This window comes from Callorhinus ursinus, unplaced genomic scaffold (genome assembly GCF_003265705.2).
Source record: "Callorhinus ursinus isolate GAN/ISIS: 27379988/994484 unplaced genomic scaffold, GSC_fseal_2.0 scaffold10, whole genome shotgun sequence".
Taxonomy (NCBI): domain Eukaryota; kingdom Metazoa; phylum Chordata; class Mammalia; order Carnivora; family Otariidae; genus Callorhinus; species Callorhinus ursinus.
In genome coordinates, this window is record NW_027397072.1 from 40,492,145 (window position 1) to 40,514,733 (window position 22,589).

The 22,589-nt window shown below is 52.9% G+C and overlaps 2 protein-coding genes across 8 annotated transcripts in view; one reads left to right on the forward strand and one right to left on the reverse strand.

The window, feature by feature from the left end:
• The first annotated feature begins 390 nt into the window (after positions 1 to 390).
• Positions 391 to 13,183, forward strand: CAPG (capping actin protein, gelsolin like). Of its 3 annotated transcripts, none has more exons than XM_025868295.2 (10): positions 391 to 447; positions 6,964 to 6,999; positions 7,182 to 7,354; positions 7,444 to 7,598; positions 7,802 to 7,969; positions 9,168 to 9,317; positions 9,644 to 9,736; positions 10,193 to 10,325; positions 12,131 to 12,219; positions 13,011 to 13,183. In XM_025868295.2, the coding sequence occupies exons 2-10, from the start codon at positions 6,977 to 6,979 to the stop codon at positions 13,074 to 13,076; spliced, it is 1,050 nt and encodes a 349-aa protein (XP_025724080.1). In that variant the 5' UTR covers positions 391 to 447; positions 6,964 to 6,976; the 3' UTR covers positions 13,077 to 13,183. The 3 variants fall into 3 exon arrangements, with proteins under 3 accessions (XP_025724080.1, XP_025724079.1, XP_025724081.1); XM_025868294.2 differs by lacking the exon at positions 391 to 447 and adding an exon at positions 728 to 834; XM_025868296.2 differs by lacking the exon at positions 391 to 447 and adding an exon at positions 804 to 905.
• Positions 13,184 to 15,135: 1,952 nt separating this feature from the next.
• ELMOD3 (ELMO domain containing 3) overlaps positions 15,136 to 22,589 on the reverse strand; it is a 29,100-nt gene continuing 21,646 nt past the window's right edge. For 4 of the 5 annotated variants that reach the window (XM_025868291.2, XM_025868292.2, XM_073897463.1 and 1 more), the window contains 3 exons: positions 17,222 to 17,298; positions 16,759 to 16,886; positions 15,137 to 16,243 (listed from right to left, as the gene is read on the reverse strand). In XM_025868291.2, the coding sequence (XP_025724076.1) occupies positions 16,041 to 16,243; positions 16,759 to 16,886; positions 17,222 to 17,298 (408 nt within the window). In that variant the 3' untranslated portion in view covers positions 15,137 to 16,040. Of the gene's footprint in view, positions 16,244 to 16,758; positions 16,887 to 17,221; positions 17,299 to 22,589 lie in introns of all 5 variants that reach the window. The other variant, XM_073897466.1, reaches the window with a different exon arrangement.

Sequence of the window (22,589 nt, forward strand, 5' to 3'; positions counted from 1 at the left end):
GAACCACTCTTTTTTTTCTTTTTAAGTAGGCTCTGCACCCATGTGGGGCTCAAACTCACAGCCCCAAGATCATGAGTCTCATGCTCTACCCACTGAGCCAGCCAGGTGCCCTGAACCACTCTTCCTTTTATTGCTGTCCCTCAGAGCACCCAGTGCCAAGACTGTGTGTCAGTAAACATCTAGTGAACAAGGAGATGACCCAGGGTAGACTCCAGAGGCATTTGGAATGCAGGACACAGCAAAGAATGTTTTCCAGACCCCAGACACTCCCTCATTAGTGAGCTTAAAAAAAAAAAAAAAAAAAAAATCAAATGTATGCATTCAGGGCAAGGAGAAAGACAAGTCTGGGGGAGGAGGAAATTGTCACTGCAGAGGCAGTGACCCCACCCAGGAAATATGACTAACCCAGCTGAGGCCGGGGCTGGCAGACACGGCCGCCCAGTGCTGGTGAGTGTGGTGGCTTTCCTGGGGCTCTCCTCGCAGGTCCCAGTCTCCGAGGTGACCCTGGCCAGCAGCCAGCTGAGGCCACTATGGGGAGGCCCCGAGCCGGGGTGGACCTCAGCCCCCGGGGGTGCCCGCGAGGAGCCAGGCCGGCGGCATCCACTGCTGGCCCCCAGCGCTCGCCCTCCTCCATCGAGGCCGTCCGGCTCCTCAGCACTGTCCCCCCGAGCGGATGGGGACCAGGCTCCGCAGGGGCGGGGCGGGGGCGGAGCCAGGCGGGGCAGGTGGGCGGGGCAGCCCGGGCCGGGACCTGGGAAAGTGAGAGGCTGGGTGCGGCGGGCTAGGAGGAAGAGCCTGAAAAGAACAAGTACGAGGAAGGAGAGCTGCGGAAAGGTGAAAGTGGCAGGGTGGTTGAGGGAGAGTCGGCCCCGGGGACTTCTAGCTGGGACCTCTAACGCAGGCAGGTGAGGGCTGGCTGCCAGGGTCTGGAAACAGACTCACATTTCTGGAAGCCGCTTTGTCCGGGACCGGTGTCCCCCAGCCCGCTGTCCTGGCAGCTTTGTGCCAGGCTCCAGGTACATTTATGGTCTGACTGGAGCCCCACAGGCTGCCCCAGAGGAGGGCAGGTTGTGCCCAGGATACTGACGAGCCACTCCTGGGTCAGGCGTGACCTGGCTGGCGGGAGAGGTGGTGCGGACCTCCTGACAGATTTGAGGCTGCCCATCCCAAAGACTGGACTGGAGTGATTGTAGACGGGTGGGCTGCAGTGGTTGGGGGACGGTCAGAGCATTTGAATTCAAACTAGCACAGCCCATTATTTTGCAGATCCAACGAGACCTCAGCTGAGGGTCTGGTCCTGGGCTTGGGGTAGGGGAAGGGGGGGAGGAGGGAAGGGAGAGTGGAGGAGGTCCCCCAGGCTGTCTTCAAAGGCAGGTTCCTTCCGAAGTCCGAAGTCTGGCCAGACCCGTGTGCATCCTCCGCCACCCCTGGCCCCATGATGGTCTCACTGGATTCCCCAGCCTCTGCTTTCTGCCTCTGGGGCTGCTGCAACTTGTCCCAGCCTGTGAAATCTCTTTCTCTCTCTCTCTCTCTCTCTCTCTCTCTCTCTCTCTCTCTCTCTCTCTCGGGCTCCAGCTGCTCTAGGAATCGCAGGACCACAAGTCCTGTGTATCCGACGCACCCTGTGAGCGCCTGCAGGATGCCGGGCACAGGGTGGGGTTTATAGCGGCGGAAAAGTTTTCCCTTCCCTTCTAGGTTCTTTGGCTGGTCTATTAAATCGATATAAGACAGATTAACAGGACAAAACCAGAAAGTTTAATAACGTGTATACCTGCTGTATACTTGGGAGAGACCCAGGAAAACGCCCTGAAATGGTCGAAGCCATCACCTTAAATACCATCTTATGCTAAAGAAAAAGGATGTTGGGGGTCCGTTAAGGGGAGGTTACCAGGAAAAGCACGGTGAACAAGGGTAAGAGTGTTATGCAGATTTAAGTGGCTGCTTTCCCCTCTGATAAGTTGCTACAGTCATCCCCCCTCCCTTCCTGATGCAGTGGGGAGACACCCTTACAGAGGGAGATTTCCCTTATAAGTGTAAATGTCTCTTACGAAGGGCAACTTCTACTTGGTTTTCAGAATGTCACCTGTGTCTGCTGCTTCTTAAAAATAGCCGGTTTAAAATAATCGGCATGCAAAGAGGCTTATTTTGGGGTGGTATATTTTGCTCCCCTTCAGGTTCCAGCTAGGTCCAGAGAGACAAAATACAGTCCCCGCCCAATAGGCCTTTATAGTCTGGTAGGGGAGGTGGGCAGATCCATAACTCAGAGTACTCTGGCAGAGTGGGAAGAAGCAATGGTTTTAATGTAAGAGGTATGTATGGAAGAGGTTGTCTTGGGAGGTGGTGAGTTCCCCATCCCCAGAAGTGTTCAAAAGGAGGATGGTGAGGGATGCTATAGAAGGGATTCCTGCACTGTGTGCGTATGGGCATGTGTTGGGAGGCAGATGCAGAGCAGATTTAGATAAGTATTTAGACTCCTTCTAACACTGACATCTGTGATTCTGTGACATTCCCCACCTAGGGGAAGTTTGTCTTTGGCCCCACTGGGTGTGATGGCTCCCTACTTCTCTGCCTCCTCCAGTTAGACCATGAGACATGGGTTGTTCTTTCTCATTTCTGTGCCCCCACCATCACTCTGCCCAGTGCCAAGCTCCCAGCGTAGACTTTGTATGGAATTGCATAGAGCCTGGCGTGGGCTGCTAGAGGAATGCAGGAATGTCAGGCAAGTCTGTCGCTCTGGATAAGACATGAAGCTGTCAGGTCATCCTAATAGACCACCTGCAAGTAGAGACTGAGGTATCTGCTCCCGAGTGAGAGGGCTGGGAGCACTCCCAGAAAAGGCTGAGGCTACCAAATGTCCTGGAAGGCTCCTTGGACAGCTGGGGTTTGGTCTGAGCCTGGAGGGTGCATACTGGACTTGAGGGTGGGCGTGCACACTGAGAAAGCTCAAGCCACTGTGGGCTTGGGCAGAGTGGCTAGAAGGCAGAGGTGTCAAGTAGCCCCTGGAGCAGAGCCTGGAGCAGAAGGCCAAGGGGCAGGGACCTGATGGGACAGCAGGGGTTTCCGCCCTGACCTGAGCTTTAGAGTCGCCTGGGACTTCTTACATATGCTATCGGGGCTCCACCCTCAGAAACTCTGATTTTAACTGTTCTGGTGTGTGGCCTGGACATTGGGATTTTTTTTGAGTTTGATGATTCTAATATACAGGCAGATGTGAGATGCCATTCTGGACAGTTAACTGGCAGCAGAGAATCCCCTGGAACATATGTTGAAAATACAGATGCACAGGCCCCACTCCACGCCTCTGTGATCAAAATCTCCAGGCCTGGGGCCGGGGCCTCTGCGTTTTATAAGATCCCAAGCTAATTTTAACAGGCAGCCACGATGATGCAGAAGCAGGTGGCCAAACCCCTTTCGTTAAAACCCTGCAGTGGCTGCCAGAGACCTGTAGTCCTGAGAGGGGGCTGCCTGCTTCTGAGTTACGGCCTGAGCTCCCAGATCAGGAACACAGAAGGAGAAATAGTAAAGCTAACAATTGACCCTCTTGTTCACACCACCTCTCTGCTGGCTTGGGCGTAAGGGCAGCTGCCTCACCATTTCCAGACCTGAGTCACAGGCTGAGTAGCCCATGGCAGGGGATGTGGGCAAGCATGTGACCTTCTGTGGAATGGAGGAACATTAAAGGTTCCCTCCCCCAAACTTCCCCCTCACCACCTCCTGCTTTAGGAAAGGGTGGTTCCAAAAAAATGCCTTCAGCTCTGTTGTGAGTTAGGAATGGAAAAGAAGTCATGATTCCCATGGTATTTGACATCCATAACCACTGCTCCTGTTTTTCCCTCCATTTTCTGCTCGGACCCAAGACCCTCTGCTCTCCAGCCCGTCCCCTAAAGATGGCCCTTCGCTCTTCCTGCTTCCCCAGTCCCCAAGAAGCTCCCCATGGTGCCAGTTTGCCTCTTCACCCTGAAATTCCCCAGACCCCTACTCTGAGTCACAGAGGCTCAGCTTACAAAAATGCTGTTCACCTGCACAGCGTGAATTGTGTTACAGTGCTTGCTAGTGTGTGGGCTGTGCATTTTAAGCCAAAAAAAGAAAAAGCTGTGTAGTAATCGGAACATAGGAAAGAGATGGTGAGTGAAGCTGTAGCTACTGCATTTGCTGAATTTTTAAAAAATATACATATTTTTAAAATACTTGCCTTGACCATTTCCCCCCTGAGTAACTTGTCCAAAAAAGGTTGCTTTCACTGGTGGCCTATAGAATAACATGACGTTTGAGGTGTGGGGGAGGAAAAACTCCCCTGCCCCTCCAGGTCCTTCTAGCTGGACTTAGAATCAAATTGACAGGAGACAGATTAACAGGAGAAAATTAAATTTAATAGCATACGTATGGGGAATCCACACAGACATGGAAATTCCAAAGACAGTGAAGCAACAAGACTCTTAATAGGAGCTGAGGAGAGGGCTAGGGTCTGAGGATACAAAGGGGAGAAAGACCATCAGCAGGAAGGTGAGAGGAGATGCTTGGAAAACAAAGCTTGCCCCATTATATAGGTAAGTTTCTTAGGTAAAGAGGAATCTGTTAAGAGCTCTCTTCCTAGTATAAGTAGGCAGTTAAAGGGGAGGTAAACCACTTTTACTGAATCAATTGGGTTTTGATTGCTTTTAAGTCAAAATAATGTTCATGCCAAAGTGGCCGATCTTGGGGTGCTGTGGTTGCCCCCTACAGAGGCATTTGAGGAGAGCTGGTCATCCGCAAGTGATTGTTGATGCCTGGGAACTGAGAGTTTAGAATTAGGGAAGGCACTAAGTGTAATGTTAGCTCTAGGGCTTTTGTGTTTCTCTGTTTGTTTTTGGTAGGTGCCTTTTATTAGTTTGAGGAAGTTCCCTTCTATTGCTAGTTTGCCGAAAGTTTTTTTTTTTTTTTTTTTTAGTCAGGAACGGATGTAGAATTTTAGTAAATGCTTTTTCTGCATCTGTTGAGATGGTTATATATATATATATATATATACACACACACATATATTGTCAATGCAATATATATAGTTGATGCAAAATGAACAAACCTTTTAGAATCTCTAAAAGAAAGAAAGAGAGTTTTATTTGAGCCCAAGTTAGGACAGTTGCCTGGGAAACATGCTCTTCACAGGGAAGAATGTGCTCCAGAGAATGGACAGTTTTTACAGGGTTGTATACTTTTCTACATTTTACAAAAGCTCAAGAGATTATAGATTAGCATATAGGTAGGAACCATGAGTTTCAACGTCAAGGAATGCAGGAAGTAGGAGCATTGGTCACTATCTTAAGAACGAGATGGTTTCCTTCAGGCTACTCATTTACAAGGCACGTGTACAATGTATGTTTGGTGTGACATAAATCAGGATTTTGGTTTAAACAAAGTTTACGTACAGTCATGCTGACTTAGAAAGAAATAAAGTGGATTACACTGATTGATTTTCAGATGTTAAACTAACTTTGCATTCTTGGGATAAATGCCATTTAGTGTTTTATCCTTTTTATATATTGAATTCCATAAGCTAAAATTTTGATAATATTTTTTGTGTCTATGTTCATGAGGGATGTTGGCCTAATTTTTAAAAATTATTTATTTATTTGTTTGTTTATTTATTTATGAGAATAAAGAGAGTGAGCATGGTGGGGAGGGGCAAAGGAAGAGGGACAGAGAGAATCCCAGGCAGACTCCTGACCTGAGCCAAAATCAAGAGTCAGACATTCAACTGACTGAGCCACCCAGGTGCACCCTAATTTTCTTTTCTATAATATATTTATTTGGTTTGTTATATCAGGATAATGCTGGTGACATAGAATGAATTGAGAACTGTTCTCTTCTATTTTCTGGAAAAGTTTGCATAGAGTTGGTACTATGCCTTCCTTAAATTTTTGGTAGAATGTACCATGACTTGAGGGTCACCTGGGTGGCTTAGTCAGTTGAGCATCCAACTCTTGATTTCAGTTCAGGTTGTGATCTCAGGGTCCTGGGACTGAGTCCCAGGTGGGGCTCCCTAGTCAGTAAGGAGTCTGTTTCTCCCTTTCCCTCTGCACCGTCCCCACTCATGCTCTCTCTTTCTTTCTCTCTCAAATAAATAAATAATCTAAGAAAATAAAATTAAAAAAGAATGTACCATGACTTGGAACTGGAGGGGGAGTTAAGTACAAATTCAATTTCTTTAATAGATATTGGAACTATTCAGGTAATCTATTTTTTCTTGAGTGAACTTTCATTATTTGTATCCTTCAAGGAATCTGCCCATTTGTTGAATATATTGGCATAAGTTTTTGTAATATTGTCTTTATCCTTTTAGTATTTGTAGAATCTGTAGTGACTCATCTCTCTTATTTCTGAATTGGAAATTTGTGTCTTTTCTTTTTCCTAATCAGTTTGTCTAAAGGTTCATCAGTTTTATTGATTTTTTTTCCAAAAACCAGCTTCATTGATTTTCTCTCTGTATATATATTTTTCTTTCTATTAATTTCTGCTCTTATTTTTATTATTTCTTTTCTTCTGATTATTTTGAGCTTAATTTGCTTTTCCTTCTCTGGTGTTTTTATGGTGGAAACTTAAGTTATTGATTTTCGACTTTTCTAATATAAGCAGTATTGCTTAAAGAGCTGTACATCAGTCAGCCTCGTGTAAGACCCAGAGTTAGGGGTCTGGAAGCAGAAGAGAGGTATGGCTGAGAAGTCACAGCAAGAGAAAGACATTGGCCCAGGAGTCAGAAACATAGTTTTCACTAGCCACTCACAAGCTTTGTGGCTTTGGACTTAGACTTTCTGAGCTTCAGTTTCTTTGCCTGCATAATGGAGCCAGGGTAATCTTCTCTTGGGCTCTTGGAGATGAAGTAGTTAATGAATATGATAGCATTTGACACCTGGAAGGGCCTCCCCAGACCAGTGTGAAAGGTGGTTGTCATAACATGTGTAATCATAATGGCTTCTTCTGTCTTTCCAGAACAGGAAACAGCATGTACACACGCCTCCCCCAGAGGTAGGCTGTGTGCCCCATTCCCTTTCATCCCTCGCCTTCTTCACCCCCAAGGGCTGCCCTCCTCACAGCTTCCCTCATCCCCACACCACAGTCCCCCGCGCATCCCGGTCCTCCCAGGTGTCTGCTTAGGTCCACTCCTCATGGGCCCTGGCCCCCGCTGCCACCCCTCTTCCCTCCTGCAGTGGCTCCCCGTTCCCAGCCTCGGTGCAGGATCCCGGCCTGCATGTATGGCGGGTGGAGAAACTGAAGCCAGTGCCCGTAGCACGTGAGAACCAGGGCGTCTTCTTCTCGGGGGACTCCTACCTAGTGCTGCACAATGGTCCGGAGGAGCTCTCCCACCTGCACCTGTGGATAGGTAAGGGGGCTGGGGGACCAGTTGAGGGTGTGGAGCTGGGGCTGGCATGGGTCTCACGGGCTTTGCCCTGCCCCTCCCTGCCACCGCAGGCCAGCAGTCCTCCCGGGATGAGCAGGGGGCCTGTGCTGTGCTGGCCGTGCATCTCAACACCCTGCTTGGGGAGCGGCCCGTGCAGCACCGAGAGGTGCAGGGCAATGAGTCCGACCTCTTCATGAGCTACTTCCCACGTGGCCTCAAGTACCAGGTCAGAGCCCACCTCCCAGCGCCCTTACCCTGTGGCTTCTCTCAGAGCCACTCCTCCTTCCAGCCAGTTCGCACGCTGCAGAAGGCCCAGGCGCCCTCAGGCCTGGGTCCTCCCCACCTTTCTGCCCAGCCTCCGCGGGCACAGGGTACGGAGGGCCGCGGGCCTCCTGTCAGCCCACTAAGGTTGGCCGGTCTGGGCTGCAGGAAGGAGGAGTGGAGTCAGCATTTCACAAGACCTCCCCAGGGGCCGCTCCAGCTGCCATCAAGAAACTGTACCAGGTGAAGGGGAAGAAGAACATCCGGGCCACTGAGCGGGCACTGAGCTGGGACAGCTTCAACACCGGGGACTGCTTCATCCTGGACCTGGGCCAGGTGAGCAGGCAGGGCGGGGCTGAGCACTGTGTGGGCACCCGGCTTTTAAGAGGCCAGGGAGCCGGCGAGAAGCCGCTTCAGCCTTTAGGAAAACATCTTACATTCAAAAAGACAGCAACCTCCCTCTGCCGTCCAGCCACTGTCTCTAACAGAGCAGCCTGCTTTCTCCTTCCCTTGGAGCCTTAGTAGCTCTGAGTTCGCGGCCAGCCAGACCTCTCGTTCATTTGTCCGCTCAGCAGTTCACTCAGTGAGTCTCTGGTACCTACTCTGAGCCAGCTCGGGGACCACAAATGGCTTGCCCTGGGGAGGCAGCCAACACAGGCCTGTCACCTGCTGCGATGCTCCGATGCTCCGTAGGATGTGATAGGGGCCTGTGCTGAGGCGCCTTGGGGCTGGCAGGGCTCCCTCTAGCGGGCGCTGGTGCTGGCGCCACTATCCCGGGAAGGTGCCCTCTGACTAGACCTTCACGGAGGGGGACAAGCCTTTCCAGATGAAGGCACAGGTGAGCTGAGGCTGAGGCACTGAAGGCGGAGAGGTGCAGACAGGCATGCGGACAGCAGGGAGGGGACTGGCTTGACGGGGACCCTGGGTGGGGACAGGAGCAGTGGGAGCAAAAACTCTCGTGGAGCCTGAGACCTAGGTCCCGAGACTGTTGGAGGAGTCTGGACCACGTCTTGTGCAGAAGGCTCGAGGCAGAAGCCAACCCAGGGCAGTGGAAGGGGTGCGAGCAGCAGTGAGCGGGAGGCAGGCGACCGGCGCAGCACAGTGCTGGTAGCCGTGTGAGATACGGGCCTCAAGGATGCCATTCACCCCTCCACGCACTCGTACATTCATTCATTATTTAATATGCATCTAAATATGCGCCAGTCTCTGTTGAAGTACTGGGCACGCGGCTGTGAACAAAGCAAAGCAACACAAAACAAAATGCTCATGCCCTAATGAAGCTTACGTTCTAGTCAGGGGAGATAGATTACAGACAAGATAAAAGACCTTTATGTATATGTGGGTGAGCCTTGTGGAGAGAACGCGGAGGGACACGGGGCTGCAGGGAAACACTCTCGCAGAGTGTCGTGTTGTCTTAGGATGGTCTTGCCTCCAGGGGCAGTTCTTCAGGACCCTTCCGCCAACACACACACACACACACACACAGAGTCAACAGGCATGATGCAGGCAGCTGAGCCTCCCCACTTCCCTCCAGAACATCTTCGCCTGGTGTGGTGGAAAGTCCAACATCCTGGAGCGCAACAAGGCCCGGGACCTGGCCCTGGCCATCCGGGACAGTGAGCGGCAGGGCAAGGCCCAGGTGGAGATTGTCACAGACGGGGAAGAGCCCGCTGAGATGATCCAGGTAGGGGGACGTTGGGGTGGGCAGCCGGGAGGAGCTGGGGGGTTGAGGGGGGTACGGGTGGGTGGTCTGGGGTACTGCTTAGGGCTGTGGCTAGCTCACAGGGTGCCCTCGTGTGATTCAGAGTAAAGTGCTCCTCTGGGTGGATGGACGAGGGGCCTGGCAGGTGGACTGGACTGGACCCAGCCCTCACTCGCCTCTGCTGGGTGCCCTTGTGCAAGACACAGTTTGCCTCCCCAGGCCTGGTAGCCTTCGGCATGATGGGCTGGGAAGGTCTGGGGCAGGTGCCCAGGAATCCCTGGAAACCTGGCCCGCCCTGGCCCCTCTAGGTCCTGGGCCCCAAGCCAGCTCTGAAGGAGGGCAACCCCGAGGAAGACCTCACAGCTGACCGGACAAACGCTCAGGCCGCGGCTCTGTATAAGGTGGGCACTCTGGGCTACCCTGGGCTGGGGCAGGGCGTGCTGAAGGGAGAGGAGGAAGCCCGGGGAAGGTTGGGTCGGGCAGCAGGGTTGTTTATCCAGGGTTCGAGTGAGGTGAGGATGGGAAATGGTTGGATGTCTGGCCCTCCTGAGGAGATAAAGACCACTTCACTTCCGGCCCTTTCTTGGAGAAGGAGGTGTGAAGCCAGTGCTGAGCTTGACTTTTTTGGATTCTTTGCATTTATTCGTAATTTGGAATCCACTTAATTTCCAAATGGATGCAAGGCCTCGGCACTACAGTGATTGAGGGTGACGTGAGGGGAGGGGTGCCCAGTCTCCTCTCTGCTCCTTGGGCAGGGACCGTGAGTGGGGACCATGGGGGCTATGGTCTAGGGGCGGAGGTCGGGGCTGTGTGCTGGGGGCAGGGCATGGGATCTGGCACTGCCCATCATCTCCCAGGTCTCCGATGCCACCGGACAGATGAACCTGACCAAGGTGGCCGACTCCAGTCCCTTTGCCCTCGAGCTGCTGCTGTCGGATGACTGCTTCGTGCTGGACAACGGGCTCTGTGGCAAGATCTACATCTGGAAGGGTACAGTGGCTTCTCCATTCTAGCCTGAGGCCCCTGCAGCTGCTGCGACCAGGCCGCTTCCCCCTGGAGGGCTCAGCCTGCCTGACTGCTTTCAAAAACAGCCTCAGGGAGCCGCTGAGCCTTTTCTCTTTGCTGCTCCCCCCACTAAATTCCAGGCAAAGGTTCTGAAACATCAACAAGCCTTAGAATCCCCGGAGGGCCTGTTAGGACAGATGGCTGGGCGCCCCGCAACCTCCAAACACCACCAAAGAATTTGCATATCCAACTGGGTCCCAGGCCTTGCTGCTGGTCCAGGATTACATTTTGAGGACTGCAGTCCTACAGCACCCCTAAGCCTACAGCACCCCTAAGCCTACAGCACCCCTAAGCCCTTGGGGCTGCTGGGACCCCAGTCTTGCCATTCTGCCTTGGGGTGTGACGGAGAGATTTTAAATTAAATCTCACTTTGTGCCCTGGGTAATGAACTAGAACTCATTTTTCCAAGAAATTGTATTGGCTGGAGATAGAAACACCGTTGTGTATAAGCCTGTTCGCTTGGTCTAACTGAAAATGATGAAACAAAGCTCTGAGTCTCTGACTGACCCTGGGAACCTCCTTACTTCTCCATGCTTGTCTTTTCTCGAGCATGTCCTACCTCCCTGACCAGATTACAACCTTCCTGAAAGCAGGAACCATATCATCTCTGGTGTCGTGACGAAATAGCACTTGCTCAGTAAATAATTTTGGGGGCAACCAAAGCCAAGAGAAACCCGCAGCCCTAGCTTGGTGAGGAAGATGGGGAAGGATTAGGCGTTCCCAGGGTAGCTGCTACTGGCCAGTAATACTCTGGGCTCAGAGAAGGGCCAGAGCAGCAAGGAGCATGGCAGCTTTCTACGATGAGCTGGGGTGGGGGTGGTTGGAGATTGGGCCCTGGGGCTGCCCTTCCCCTCCTACCACAGGGTACCTTTCCCATGGAACCAGTTCCGAGCTTGAGGGGTTCCCAGATGCCCACGGGAGGGAATTTAACCCCAAGCAAAGAACTGAACCATTTTGGAAAGAGAAACCAGAGGGGGAAAAAAAACCCAAGAAAGTTGGGAGCCAGGAAGAGAAGTATCTTGCCTTAAACTGGAGCACATCTTGCACTAGAGGGATGGCCCACAGGAGGGAATGGATAACTGTATGGTCTTCCTTTTTATAAGCTCTTAGGTGGCAGGCCTAATGGCTGTCTGGCATTATGGGAGTGAGATTATAATAAATCACACCCTTTTGTCCTATTTAGTTTTGCACAAAAGGCCTGATACTTGTTGATACTTGTCAGCAGTACGGTTGACAGACTCCAGCAGTGTGGTGCCCCAGGGTGGGGCTCTCGATTTAGAGTCTCAGGCCACCGGGAACACTAATCCTGAATATCCGTGGGGCCATGGTCTGAGCAGGAGGTTTTGATTAGAGCAGGCAGAAAGAACAGTTTTCATCCCACAGAGCTGCCGGGTTGGAAGTCTCCAGGGCTGACTTCACACCTCCAAAGACTCCTCAGCATCTTAGCACCCCCTGGTCTGTTGTTTATTTTAAAAGTTGCCAGCTGGGGCACCTGGGTGGCTCAGTTGGTTAAGCGACTGCCTTCGGCTCAGGTCATGGTCCCGGAGTCCCGGAATCGAGCCCCGCATGGGGCTCCCTGCTCCGCGGGAAGCCTGCGTCTCCCTCTCCCGCTCCCCCTGCTTGTGTTCCCTCTCTCGCTGTGTCTCTCTGTCAAATAAATAAATAAATAAAATCTTTAAAAATCAATCAATCAATCAATCAATCAATCAATCCGCTTCCAATTATTCCAGGGCGAAAAGCTAACGAGAAGGAGCGGCAGGCGGCTCTCCAAGTGGCCGAGGACTTCATCTCCCGCATGAGATATGCCCCCAACACTCAGGTGAGGAGACGCCTGGGTGCCCCACCTCCTCCTCCGGGGGCTCTTCCTGTGGCCTCTTGCCCCTGCAGACCGGACAGGAAGGGCAGGAAATCCCCGGGCACAGTCAGGACCGGTCAGGCCTCGCTACCGCCCCCTCCAGTGCGAAAGCCCTTTTTAGTCCTTCAACATTTTTAAAAGTACATGGTGTTTTCTTTTCCTTCTTTAAAGATTTGAGAGAGAGAGAGAGAGAGAGCGCGCACGCAAGCGCGCTTGTGCACGAGCACGAGATGGGGGAGGGGCAGAGGGAGCGAGAAGGAGAAGCGGACTCTGCTCAGTGCGGGGCTCAGTCTCACGACCCTGAGATCGTGACCTGAGCTGAAACCAAGAGTCAGATGCTCAACTGACTGAGCCACCCAGGCGCCCCGAAAGTACACAGTGCTTCCTGAGAGGATGCGGGGCAGCTCTCATGTGGCAGCTTGTGTGCCTCCTCTGGGCCCTTGTCCCTGGCTCGTCCTGCCCCCGTTGCTCTAGCACGGCGACTCCATGAGTCATTCCGAGGGGAGCTGGTAAGGCTCATCGATGACTGGCGTGTCTCTCGAACTGTGCACCCCAGTGCTTGAAGCAATCTGTTTTCTCAGCCCGTGTCCCATCTCTTGGCTTATTTCTCAGCCAGGAGCATACCTGGCCAGGACGGCCATGTGGACTCAGGCCTGGCGCCCGGCACCCTCCTCCGTGGCTCCGCTCTGGCCTTGCCTGGTGGAGGCAGAGGTGGGAACCTCGTGGGCTAGACTTCTCCCCCATCTTCCCTGCAGGTGGAGATTCTGCCCCAGGGCCGGGAAAGCCCCATCTTCAAGCAATTCTTCAAGGACTGGAAATGAAGATGGGCGCCCCCCGCCTCCTGCCCGCTTTCTCCTCCTCTGGCTGCCTGGTCCCTGCGGAGGTGGCCCCGCGGCTGTTCAATAAAGGAGACAAGTGCTTCCCCCGCTCTCTGCCCTCACCGTCTGTCCCGAGCTAATCCTCACTCCCCGACTAGTCACCGGGCCTTATCCACGGGCTGGGGCAGAGGAGGACCCAGTGGCCGCCCGCTGCCCAGCTCAGGGGCTGGAGCGGACTTGGCACCATCGAGGCAGTGGGGCCCAGAGTTCCCAGAGGGCTGGCGGGGACTGCTGGGAACCCGGTGGAGAGGAGGCACAGCACCGGGCCCCCGCTTTGCTTGCAGCCAGGGTTCAGTTCAGTCACATACCCCTCCGGGACAAGGTTGGTGCAGCAGGCTCGGGACGCAGTTCTGCTGGAGCCAGGATTTCCTCAGCTGCCCTGAGAAACCACCGTGAGGCGGCTCCCAAATGACATGCTTGCCGACCAAGAGGACAACTTCTTTCCACTGCGCCAAGTCTGGCTTGTCACCGCATGGGCGCATCACAGCATGTTAGGCCGATGAGCGCGGGGCCACTGTAGGGCCGGGGAAAGCCCCAGACGAGTGTGGAGAGTCACGGAGTCTGGATCGGATGTTACCCTGCCTCCGTGTCCTCCCGGGCAAGTTGCTTTTCCTTGTCTAGGCCTTAGTTCATTCTCTCGTGTCATGGGGCGGTGGCTGGAATATCAGTCTAGAGAGCCAAATAGGAGAACGGAGTAGCTCAGAGTGCTCCCAGCCGGGAGGGCATGATCCGGGGGCAGGAGCAAGGCTGGCAAGTTTGGACTGCAGTTCAGGAGGCCAGGCTGAGCTGCTGCAGCTGTCCTGACCCACTCCCACCCCTGGGCCCCAAGGGCGATGTGGCTTCTGAGCTCTGATCAGCTGGATTCTTCCATCCCCAACATATTCTAACCAAGTTCATCCTGATTTTGTGCAAAACAGCACAGGAAAGTCAGCTTCTCTGTGTATCCCCCCAACTTCTCTCTGGGGAGCTGTGCGGTGGTCCACCCGACAGCCTCCACAGACAGGATGTGCCAGGGATGATTTGCAAAGGAGAGCGATGAAGGGGGCACCAGATCCTGACTTTTTAGGGTTGTGAAGCATTTTACATCTCCCATGGAAGGCCTAGATAGGCCCTTCCTAAATAAAATGCACAGGTTAAGATTCTTGCATCTACTTTCAAAGGGTGAAAGGCCCCCCTCCCCCTTCCCCAAGAGAACCACAACTTAATCCCTGGACTACGTTGTTGCTAATGTCCCAAGGTCTGAAGCTGAGCACTCTGGGGGCATTACAGAGGGAGTGACTTGGTTAGAAAGGGCTCTTGCAGAGGCCACTGGCCTCCCCTCCAGCTAGAAGCCCACACAGACTGGTCCCCGGCCATAGTGCAGGCTGGGCATTCACGGTCGGGTCTGCGGAGTTAAGCCTTCTGGTCTGAGAGCAACCGGAAGGAATCCGCAGGGGAGGAGCTACAGAACGGACACTCTGAAGTGGAGGCTGAGTCCCAGCCTTTCTGCGTCCCAGCCTCACCAAGCCCAGGAAGCTGTTGGCCACTGCTGCAGGCCCACTAAGCACCCAGGCTGGAGGAGGAAGTAAAGTAGACAAAGGATGAGTTCAGGTTGGGCCAAGACGGCACAGGCAAACTGCCTTCCGTTACCAGCCCTGTCCTCGAGGCATCCTGCTAAGAGCAGTGGGGAGTTCTCTGCCATACCAGGGTGGCTATGTGTCGTCCCGCCTCTGCAATGCACCGCAGCTCCGGTGGGTTACACTTGGAGAAGCGTGCAGGGGCGAGACCGTGGTCTTCCATGGGTCTACTTGACGGAGTACAGAGGACAGGAGAGCCATGTAGTGGGGTCTCCCCAGCTCAGGATACCCTGGCCCAGAGGAATGGAGCAACAGAGCTACTAGCTTCCCCAGAAGCCAATGTAGGAAAAAACATGCGGGGGCCTCACAGCAATCTTAACCAGAGCCAGGGCCGCCCTGCCCCCTGGCTAGAGTGCACAAGGCATCTTGGCCTCTAAGTGCAGGAGGGACACCATGTACACTCAGTGGGAGCCTGGCCAGGGCAGAGCAACCTTCTCTCCTGGAGCCCCTGGCTCTCACCAGGCCCTGGAACAACAGGGCCACAGGAAGGGGCAAGTTTTGTCTTGGAGGAAAACTCTTGGGGCCCTTGACCTAGAACAATTCTTTTATTCAAAAACTGCTGGTGTGTGAATTTCCTCCTTCCTTCAACCAATCCAGAAAGCCATCCCTGATGGGAACTGCACACCTCCATGGGGTGGGGAGTGTGCAGCAAGGGGGTGCCCAGCTGGTGGGCAGTTGGGATGGGCAGCAATGGAGACACCTACCGGACAGGACAGCCGGTTCTGTGTCATCAACAGTGGGGCTGAGGGATGGGGAAAGGGGAGGGTGGGATGAGTCCAGGCCAGAGACCCCAGAGGGGCCGGGATGCCAGCCCAGGAGAGGACAGCGAGAAGGCCTCTTGCCCTGGTTCATGCTGTCCCCTGCTGGCTGCTGCCACGGCTACCTTCTCCCTTCAAATTCTAGCTCCAGGGTCCCTGTCCTGTGGACACCCATTGCCTGAGAGCCCTGCTGCCCAGCAAGCCAGAATCTGGCACCTCGGCGTGGGAGTATCTCTCAGCGTGGGCATACGGGAAACATCCAGGCAGGGCCTTCCCACCTCATGATCCATCCACTCGTCGAGATTACCTGCAAACCAACTCTCCACTAGCTCAGCTCAGTTCTGGCAAATCCTTGCTCTGGAGGCGGGTCTGTGGGGAGCGGGGTGGGTCTAACTATCCCTAATGTCTCACATGGGTGAGGGTCCTTGGCTTCCCTGACCAGGCCCAGCCCGGGTACGCCTGGCATAATGTGCCATGCACCCTCCCAATGCCCCTGTGGCCCATGTTTTAAGTCTCCGTCAGCCTTGGGCTGGTCAGATCAGCCACGTGCCTTCAGATGAATGTGGCGGCAGGTCACACACGCCTGTGAAGGTGAGATCCTTGGAGTGAGGGGCTTGTAGCCCAAAGCACTTCTGTGCTCCCAACAACGAGGCCTGTCCCTTTGACACTCCAGCCAGGTAGATTTCCAGGGTCTTGAGCAGCCGCCTGGGGCTCTTCTTGGCCAACACCTCCAAGTCTGGAACAGAGGATTGGAGAACAAAAGGCTTGCCGGGCTCTGGACTGCACACCAGTCCGGGCCCAGCAGCCGTAGGCAGTACCCCCATCCCAGACCCTGTGGAGTGGAGGGTGAAGGAGTCTTCTAAGGTGGAGAGCTCACCAGAGAGGGAGGGTGATGGACCAGATAAAGCCACAGCAACCACACCTTCTACCTTGACCAGGACAGTCTCAACTTTGAATGGCCAGTCCAACTGTTGGACCCAGCTTTTGATTCAGAAAATATGACCACCCTCGGTCGGAGGCCAGAAGGGAGGGCGGGCGCAGAGAAAGGGGAGCTAGCAGGCCCCAGAGGGTTGTGGGCTGATGGAGACTTTGAGCAGCTGGAGCTTGAGAAAGTGGGGGGGGGGGGGCGGCTAGGGGGAAGGGAATTGCAGCCCAAACCAGTCTAGCAACCATGCTGGGGTCCCTGAACCTGGGCAGGGGGAGGGGGGACACACTAGGGAGTTCAGGCCTCTCCAAGAAGAAAGAGCACACCTTTGAGGACAAAGCCAGAGTCAGCGATGGTCTTCTGCTGCGTCCTCCAGACATGTGCGAGGCGGAGGAAGGTGGCGGCATAGAAACTGTTCACCACTGGGATCACCTTTTGCTGCCGGTTACACTCCCTACGGCACAAGGGGGCGGTGTGCTCAGCAGCGGACCACGGACCACAGCTGGCAGCTGGGTGCCTCTGCCAGCCCCATTCCCCCCCACCCCCAGGGAGCCATTCCGCAAGCAGCCTTCGCCTCCAGGGCAGGGTTGGGAGACTGGTTGGGGGTGAGGGTGCTCTGTCCTGGCTCCCTGGGGAGCTGCAGGTCTCCAGAACGAGCTGGGAGAATGGGGCTGGAGCAGGAGGGAACCAGGCTCTGCTGCATCCTTCCTTCTCGTCAGCCAGCCAGCAGCCCCGGGAGGGGTGGCGGGCGGGGGGGGGGAGGGGCTGGCCCGCAGTGCTGGGACTCACCTGGAGAGGCACTCCTCCCTTAATGCCTGGATTGCGATGCGGGTGATATTCACGGACATCAGACAGAAGGGGAATTGCTGGAATGGAGCAGGCAAGGGTCAGTGGCAGCCCCGGCTCTTGGCTTCTGGGCCCGTCATCCACAACCCAGCAAGGTCCCCTGGAAGCAGTGGCAACCACGGCCGGGAGGCAGCAGCTGACATTGCTGATGTTCACACTTGATTTTCCCAATAATCCTCCCATTTCCCAGATGAGGAAGCTGGGACTCAGTGACCCGAAATGAGCTTCCCCAGGCGCTGGAACCAGGATTCCAACTGAGGATAATTCACACGCAGGCTGGCGGGCATAAGCCCTGTGCAAGCTCTCCAGCCTCTTCCCCATCCTTGGCCTTCATTCACCAGACCCACCGTGGTGCTGCCCAAGGACCACACCACCCCCTGGGGTCAGGCTGAACACAGGAGGGGTGAGGCTCGGTTATCCAGCTGTATAGGTTCCTACAATCTCTTCTCCCCTTTTCTAGGCGTCTTATTTGACTGCTCATAAAGCACTTCATTCAAAAGTAGAGACGGCACAGGCACAAAGTAGGTAGGAAACCAGACTGGCTGGCAGACCCCATTTGTCAATAACGGAGGCCTGAGAACTAGCTGTGCGGGTCAAAGAGGGGGCAGCAAGGGGTTCACCGGGGCTGCTTCCCCAGGAGGGGCCTCAGAATCCGCTGTGGGGTCTACTTTAATGCTTTATTTTTGGAGGGGCAAGCTCCTTTCTTTTCTTTTCTTTTCTCTTTTTTTTAAGTAGGCTCCATGCCCAGTGTGGAGCCCAAAGTGGGGCTTGAACTCATCACCCTGAGATCAAGACCTGAGCTGAGACCAAGAGTCAGACACTAAACCCACCAAGCCACCCAGGCGCCCCATCCTTCCTATTCTTTAATAACAAAACCTAAGAAAATGAAAAGGGGCTTTTCCCAGGGCATTTCCATATATTACATGTTAGTTTCCACTGTTGCATATATCCAAGGACACCCACTGAGAGGGACCCACAGATCAGTGCACTCATTCGTTTAGAGCAAGAGCCAAAGTCTATCCCATCTGCTTCCCCTGAGAAGAAAAGCCATTACATTATGATGCATAACTGTGCTGTCCAGTATGACAGCAAGTAGCCACAGAGAACCATTTAAGTTTAAATTAATTAAAAATTAAACAACTTTGGGGCACCTGGGTGGCTCAGTCAGTGAACCGTCTGCCTTTGGCTCAGGTCATGATCTCAGGATCTTGGGATCGAGCCCCATGTCAGGCTCCCTGTTCAGTGGGGAGTCTGCTTCTCCCGCTCCCTCTGCCCCCCACCACCCCCACCGCCCTGCTTGTGTGCTCTCTCTCTCAAATAAATAAAATAGTTTTTAAAAAATTAAGCAAAATTAAAAAAAGTCAACTCCTTAGTTGAAAAAACCTCAACTCTTTAGTCCTATTAACCATATTTCAAGTGCTCAATAGCTGCATGTGCTCAGTAGCTACTATATCGAACAGTGCTGATATATTACAGTCTCTTCATTGCAGAAAGTTCTATCTGGCAGCACTGAACTGTCGAGGGTCTTCTGCTCCATAAAGATTTTTCTCGGGGTCTTCTGTGGCATCTGGGTTCCAGATCTTGGCCTGGCCACCTACTGGCTTTGTGTCCTTAGAAAGGCCACCTGCACTATATGAGACTTAGCTTTCCCATTAGGAAGTACCTTTGAATGCTGTGCAGGAGAGAGTTAACGCACCAGGATCTGAGACTGCTGTCTTTAGAAAGGCCTGCTTGCAAGGATGGCCCCTGGCTGGCACCTGGGAACCTGGATTTGAGGAGGGTTCCCACCATTCCCTCAGGATGATTCATGCGCCTCAGCTGTTTGTACAAACAACATGATTTATGCTGAATATCTGCCTTTTCTCTGTGATTCTAGCATTTGGGTATGTGCTACACAGATGGGCACGACTGCGTCCCATAAACCCTTGGGCCTTGAATCTCTCTATAGTGAGCTCTCCGGCTGACACCGTTTCCCGTGCTGCACAATTCGATGCTGGAGGAATTAAGCATGTTCCGTGTGATTCAACCGGGAGAGGACTCTGGAAGACCACGCCTGATTGCCTACAGATTTGTCCCATGCACTGCTGCCCTCTGCTGGTTTTGCTCTTGCTGGACTAAATCACAGCTGTGCGTACGACGGCAGGCTAAGTCCTGGGAGTCCTCCAGCGCATCATCGAACTGGGGGTGGTCCTGGGGACCCTGACACACGTGCCATGCTGGGTGGGGTCAAGTCACTAACATCACAAACACTCCACAAGATAGGTTTTTTACCTACAGTTCACATTTTCTATTGTCTATCCCCGGACCCACTCCCAGAGTTACCGTCGGAGGTAATTCAGATCACATATGCACAATACTAAGCACAGGGCCGGCCCAAAGAGGGGCTAACCACTGCCCACCATCGTTACCCTTGCCCCAGCATGAGTGGCCCACGCATTCACGCCTTCGTGTACTGCCTACTTACCACATCCTTGTATAAGACTGCCCCCTCCCTTGCCTTTTCTCAGTCTAAAAATAAATATGGGAACAAGAATACGGTAGCAACATAATTAACGGAGCATCTAAACCTAGCATTCACTCACTCTTGGGAACATTCTTACCAAGCCCACTTATTAAAAAGCAGGGAAAAACTGGAATTCAGATCTAAATGTCTCCTTTTCTCCAGCAGTTCCACTGGCCCTGAAAAGTGTTGCTTGGAACCAAAATACCACCTGGAGGCTGTGTTTAGGAAATGGACTGAGGGACAGCAGAGAACATCAGACCTGGACCATTCTGAGTTTCCATTTAAGATTTCATTTTTCTTCATCCCTCACACTCGGGCTTAACCACCTTTGAATCCTAAAGCAAGGAAGACCGAGTCATCTTTTGTGGGGGCTGCTGATACAGTTTCAGCAGCCCTGGAGTTTCGACCCAGTAGTTTTGGGGAGGGGCCTGGGCCTCTGAAGTGGGCTGCTGGGTGACCACGGCTGTTGTAAGGAGCCCACTGCTAGGCCTGCTGTCAGAAGGCGGGTCCCAGGCCCAGCTTCACCACTTACTAGCTTTACCTCTCTGACCCTCACATTCCTTTGCTGGAAAACAGATTTGCAAGGATCATCACTGCCCTCCCTCTTCGCCAGCCTGTCATGTCGGTGGAATGAAACAATGGGTGGAGACTGCTCAGAAGGCTACAGAAGTGTGTGTGTGACTAAGCACGATTAGAAGGTGCTTCCTCACCCACCAGCAAGTAGCCCGACGGGCCCTGTGCCTCCGTGTTTGTGTAACAGCTCCGCTTCTCAGCATGGCGTGGGCTAAGTCCCTGCCGGGACTTGTGGGAGTCTGCCCGCCTCTCACCCCGGCACTTGTATTTTTTGGCCAGTTCCCTTTAGCAGGATGTACCACAGGTACCTGGAACTTTAGTCCTCCCCTCAGGAGAGAACAGGACTGGCTGCGGGCAGGGGCGGTGTCCCCCAGTTGCTCCTCTGGTCTCACACACGCCTCCTGGAAAATGGTGTTTTCAAGATTCATAAGGGCTCAAGGTCAAGTGTTACTTTAAAACCTTGGAAGTGCTTATAGTTCAAGGAATTACACAATAAATCTGGAAGGGACCTTGGAATTGTTTAGGCCAAACTAAGGCCCAGAGAGGCTAAGTGACTTGTCTCAAACCATAGCTCCATAATAACACAGATGGAACTAGTGTCTAGCTTCCTGCTGCCTGTGCCAGCCCTCTTACTTTATTAGGTTAAGCTGCTATTCCATCTTATTGTCCGACATGCATATTGTGGAGGAGTAAATGTAAATCCCCAGTAAATCCCACAGAGGCCAGAAGGTGAAGGGATGAGAAACAGATTGGTCAAACTGGTCAGTCTGGGTCCCTGCTGATCAAGTTCCCAGCATCTCCTCTCATCTGGCTGCTCCCTCTGCCTGGGATGCTCCTCCCACAGATACCTGAATGGCCTGCTCCCTCCCCTCATTCAAATGAGGAATTCTGAGTTGGCAATAAGCCTCTATCCTGGCTTCCATATTTCTGCAGGAAGATCTTATAAGAGAACCTTCATAAATCACAAGAAGGGAGACACTGAGGTCAGAGATCACCTATAGGAAATATTAATTAGCTGTAAGACCTTTGGCAAGTCATTTCCCTTCTCTGGGCCTCCATCTAAAATGAGGGGTTGGGGGTGCCTGGGTGGCTCAGCTGGGTAAGCATCTGACTTCAGCTCAGATCACGATCTCGGGGTTCCGGGATGGAGCCTCTCATAGGGCTTTGTGCTCAGTGGGGAGTCGGCTCTCTCCCTCCCCCTCTGCCCCTCCCCCCAATTCATGCTCATGCTAATAAATGAAAAATATCTTTTAAAAAATAAAATAGGGGCACCTGGGTGGCTCAGTCATTAAGCGTCTGCCTTCGGCTCAGGTCATGATCCCGGGGTCCTGGGATCGGGCTCCCTGCTCCGCGGGAAGCCTGCTTCTCCCTCTCCCACTCCCCCTGCTTGTGTTCCCTCTCTTGCTATCTCTCTGTCAAATAAATAAATAAAATCTTAAAAAAATAAAATAAAATAAAATAAAATGAAATGAGGGGCTGGATTGCTGAGGTACTCTGGGAGTCTATTATGGTGAAGCAGTGTTGCTGCAAGAGACTGCATCATTGCAGAAGCTAATAGGTATAGTTCTCAAACTTAACCCAGAAATTACCTCCCTGCATCATGAAGACCACAGCAAATGCCCACATTCTCAACTTGTGGGGCCTCAATATATCTCAAGACCAGAAACTCATTAGGTCCCACTCTTGCCTCCTCCAGTGTTTCCTGGAATAGGCATAAGTGAAGCCTTAAGATTTATTTTTTAATTTTATTTAAAACATTTTTTAAAAATTTTATTTATTTGAGAGAGAGAGAGTGAGAAAGCATGAGCAAGGGGAGGAGCAGAGGGGGAGGGGCAAGCAGACTCCATGCTGAGCGCAGAGCCTGATGGAGGGCTCGATCTCATGACCTGAGCTGAAACCAAGAGTCAGATGATTAACCGACTGAGCCACCCAGGCACCCGAGCCTTAAGATTTAATAGGTGCTTTTCCCATAAATATACAGAGATACTGAGTAGACATTAGAAATGAAAAACTGCCCCAGTGGCAGGAACCCTATGATTATTTGTTCTGTATTCAAGAACTTTTGGGTTAAAAAAAGGGACCCACCTAAGATACACACACACACATAAATAAATTAAAAATAAAAAAGGCATCTACCTTACTAACGGTTGTGTTGCGCGCACGCATGCGCATGTGTGTTTGTTTGTGTGTGTGTGTGTGTGTGTGTGTGTGCTGTATTTTTACTCTTGGAAATCA

Excerpts from the sequence above, each read along its gene's own strand:
- CAPG (XM_025868295.2), top strand. The coding sequence starts at position 6,977 with ATGTACACACGCCTCCCCCAGAG. Across the intron at positions 7,970-9,167 it reads TCATCCTGGACCTGGGCCAG|AACATCTTCGCCTGGTGTGG; the intron begins GTGAGCAGGCAG and ends ACTTCCCTCCAG. Across the intron at positions 12,220-13,010 it reads GATATGCCCCCAACACTCAG|GTGGAGATTCTGCCCCAGGG; the intron begins GTGAGGAGACGC and ends TCTTCCCTGCAG.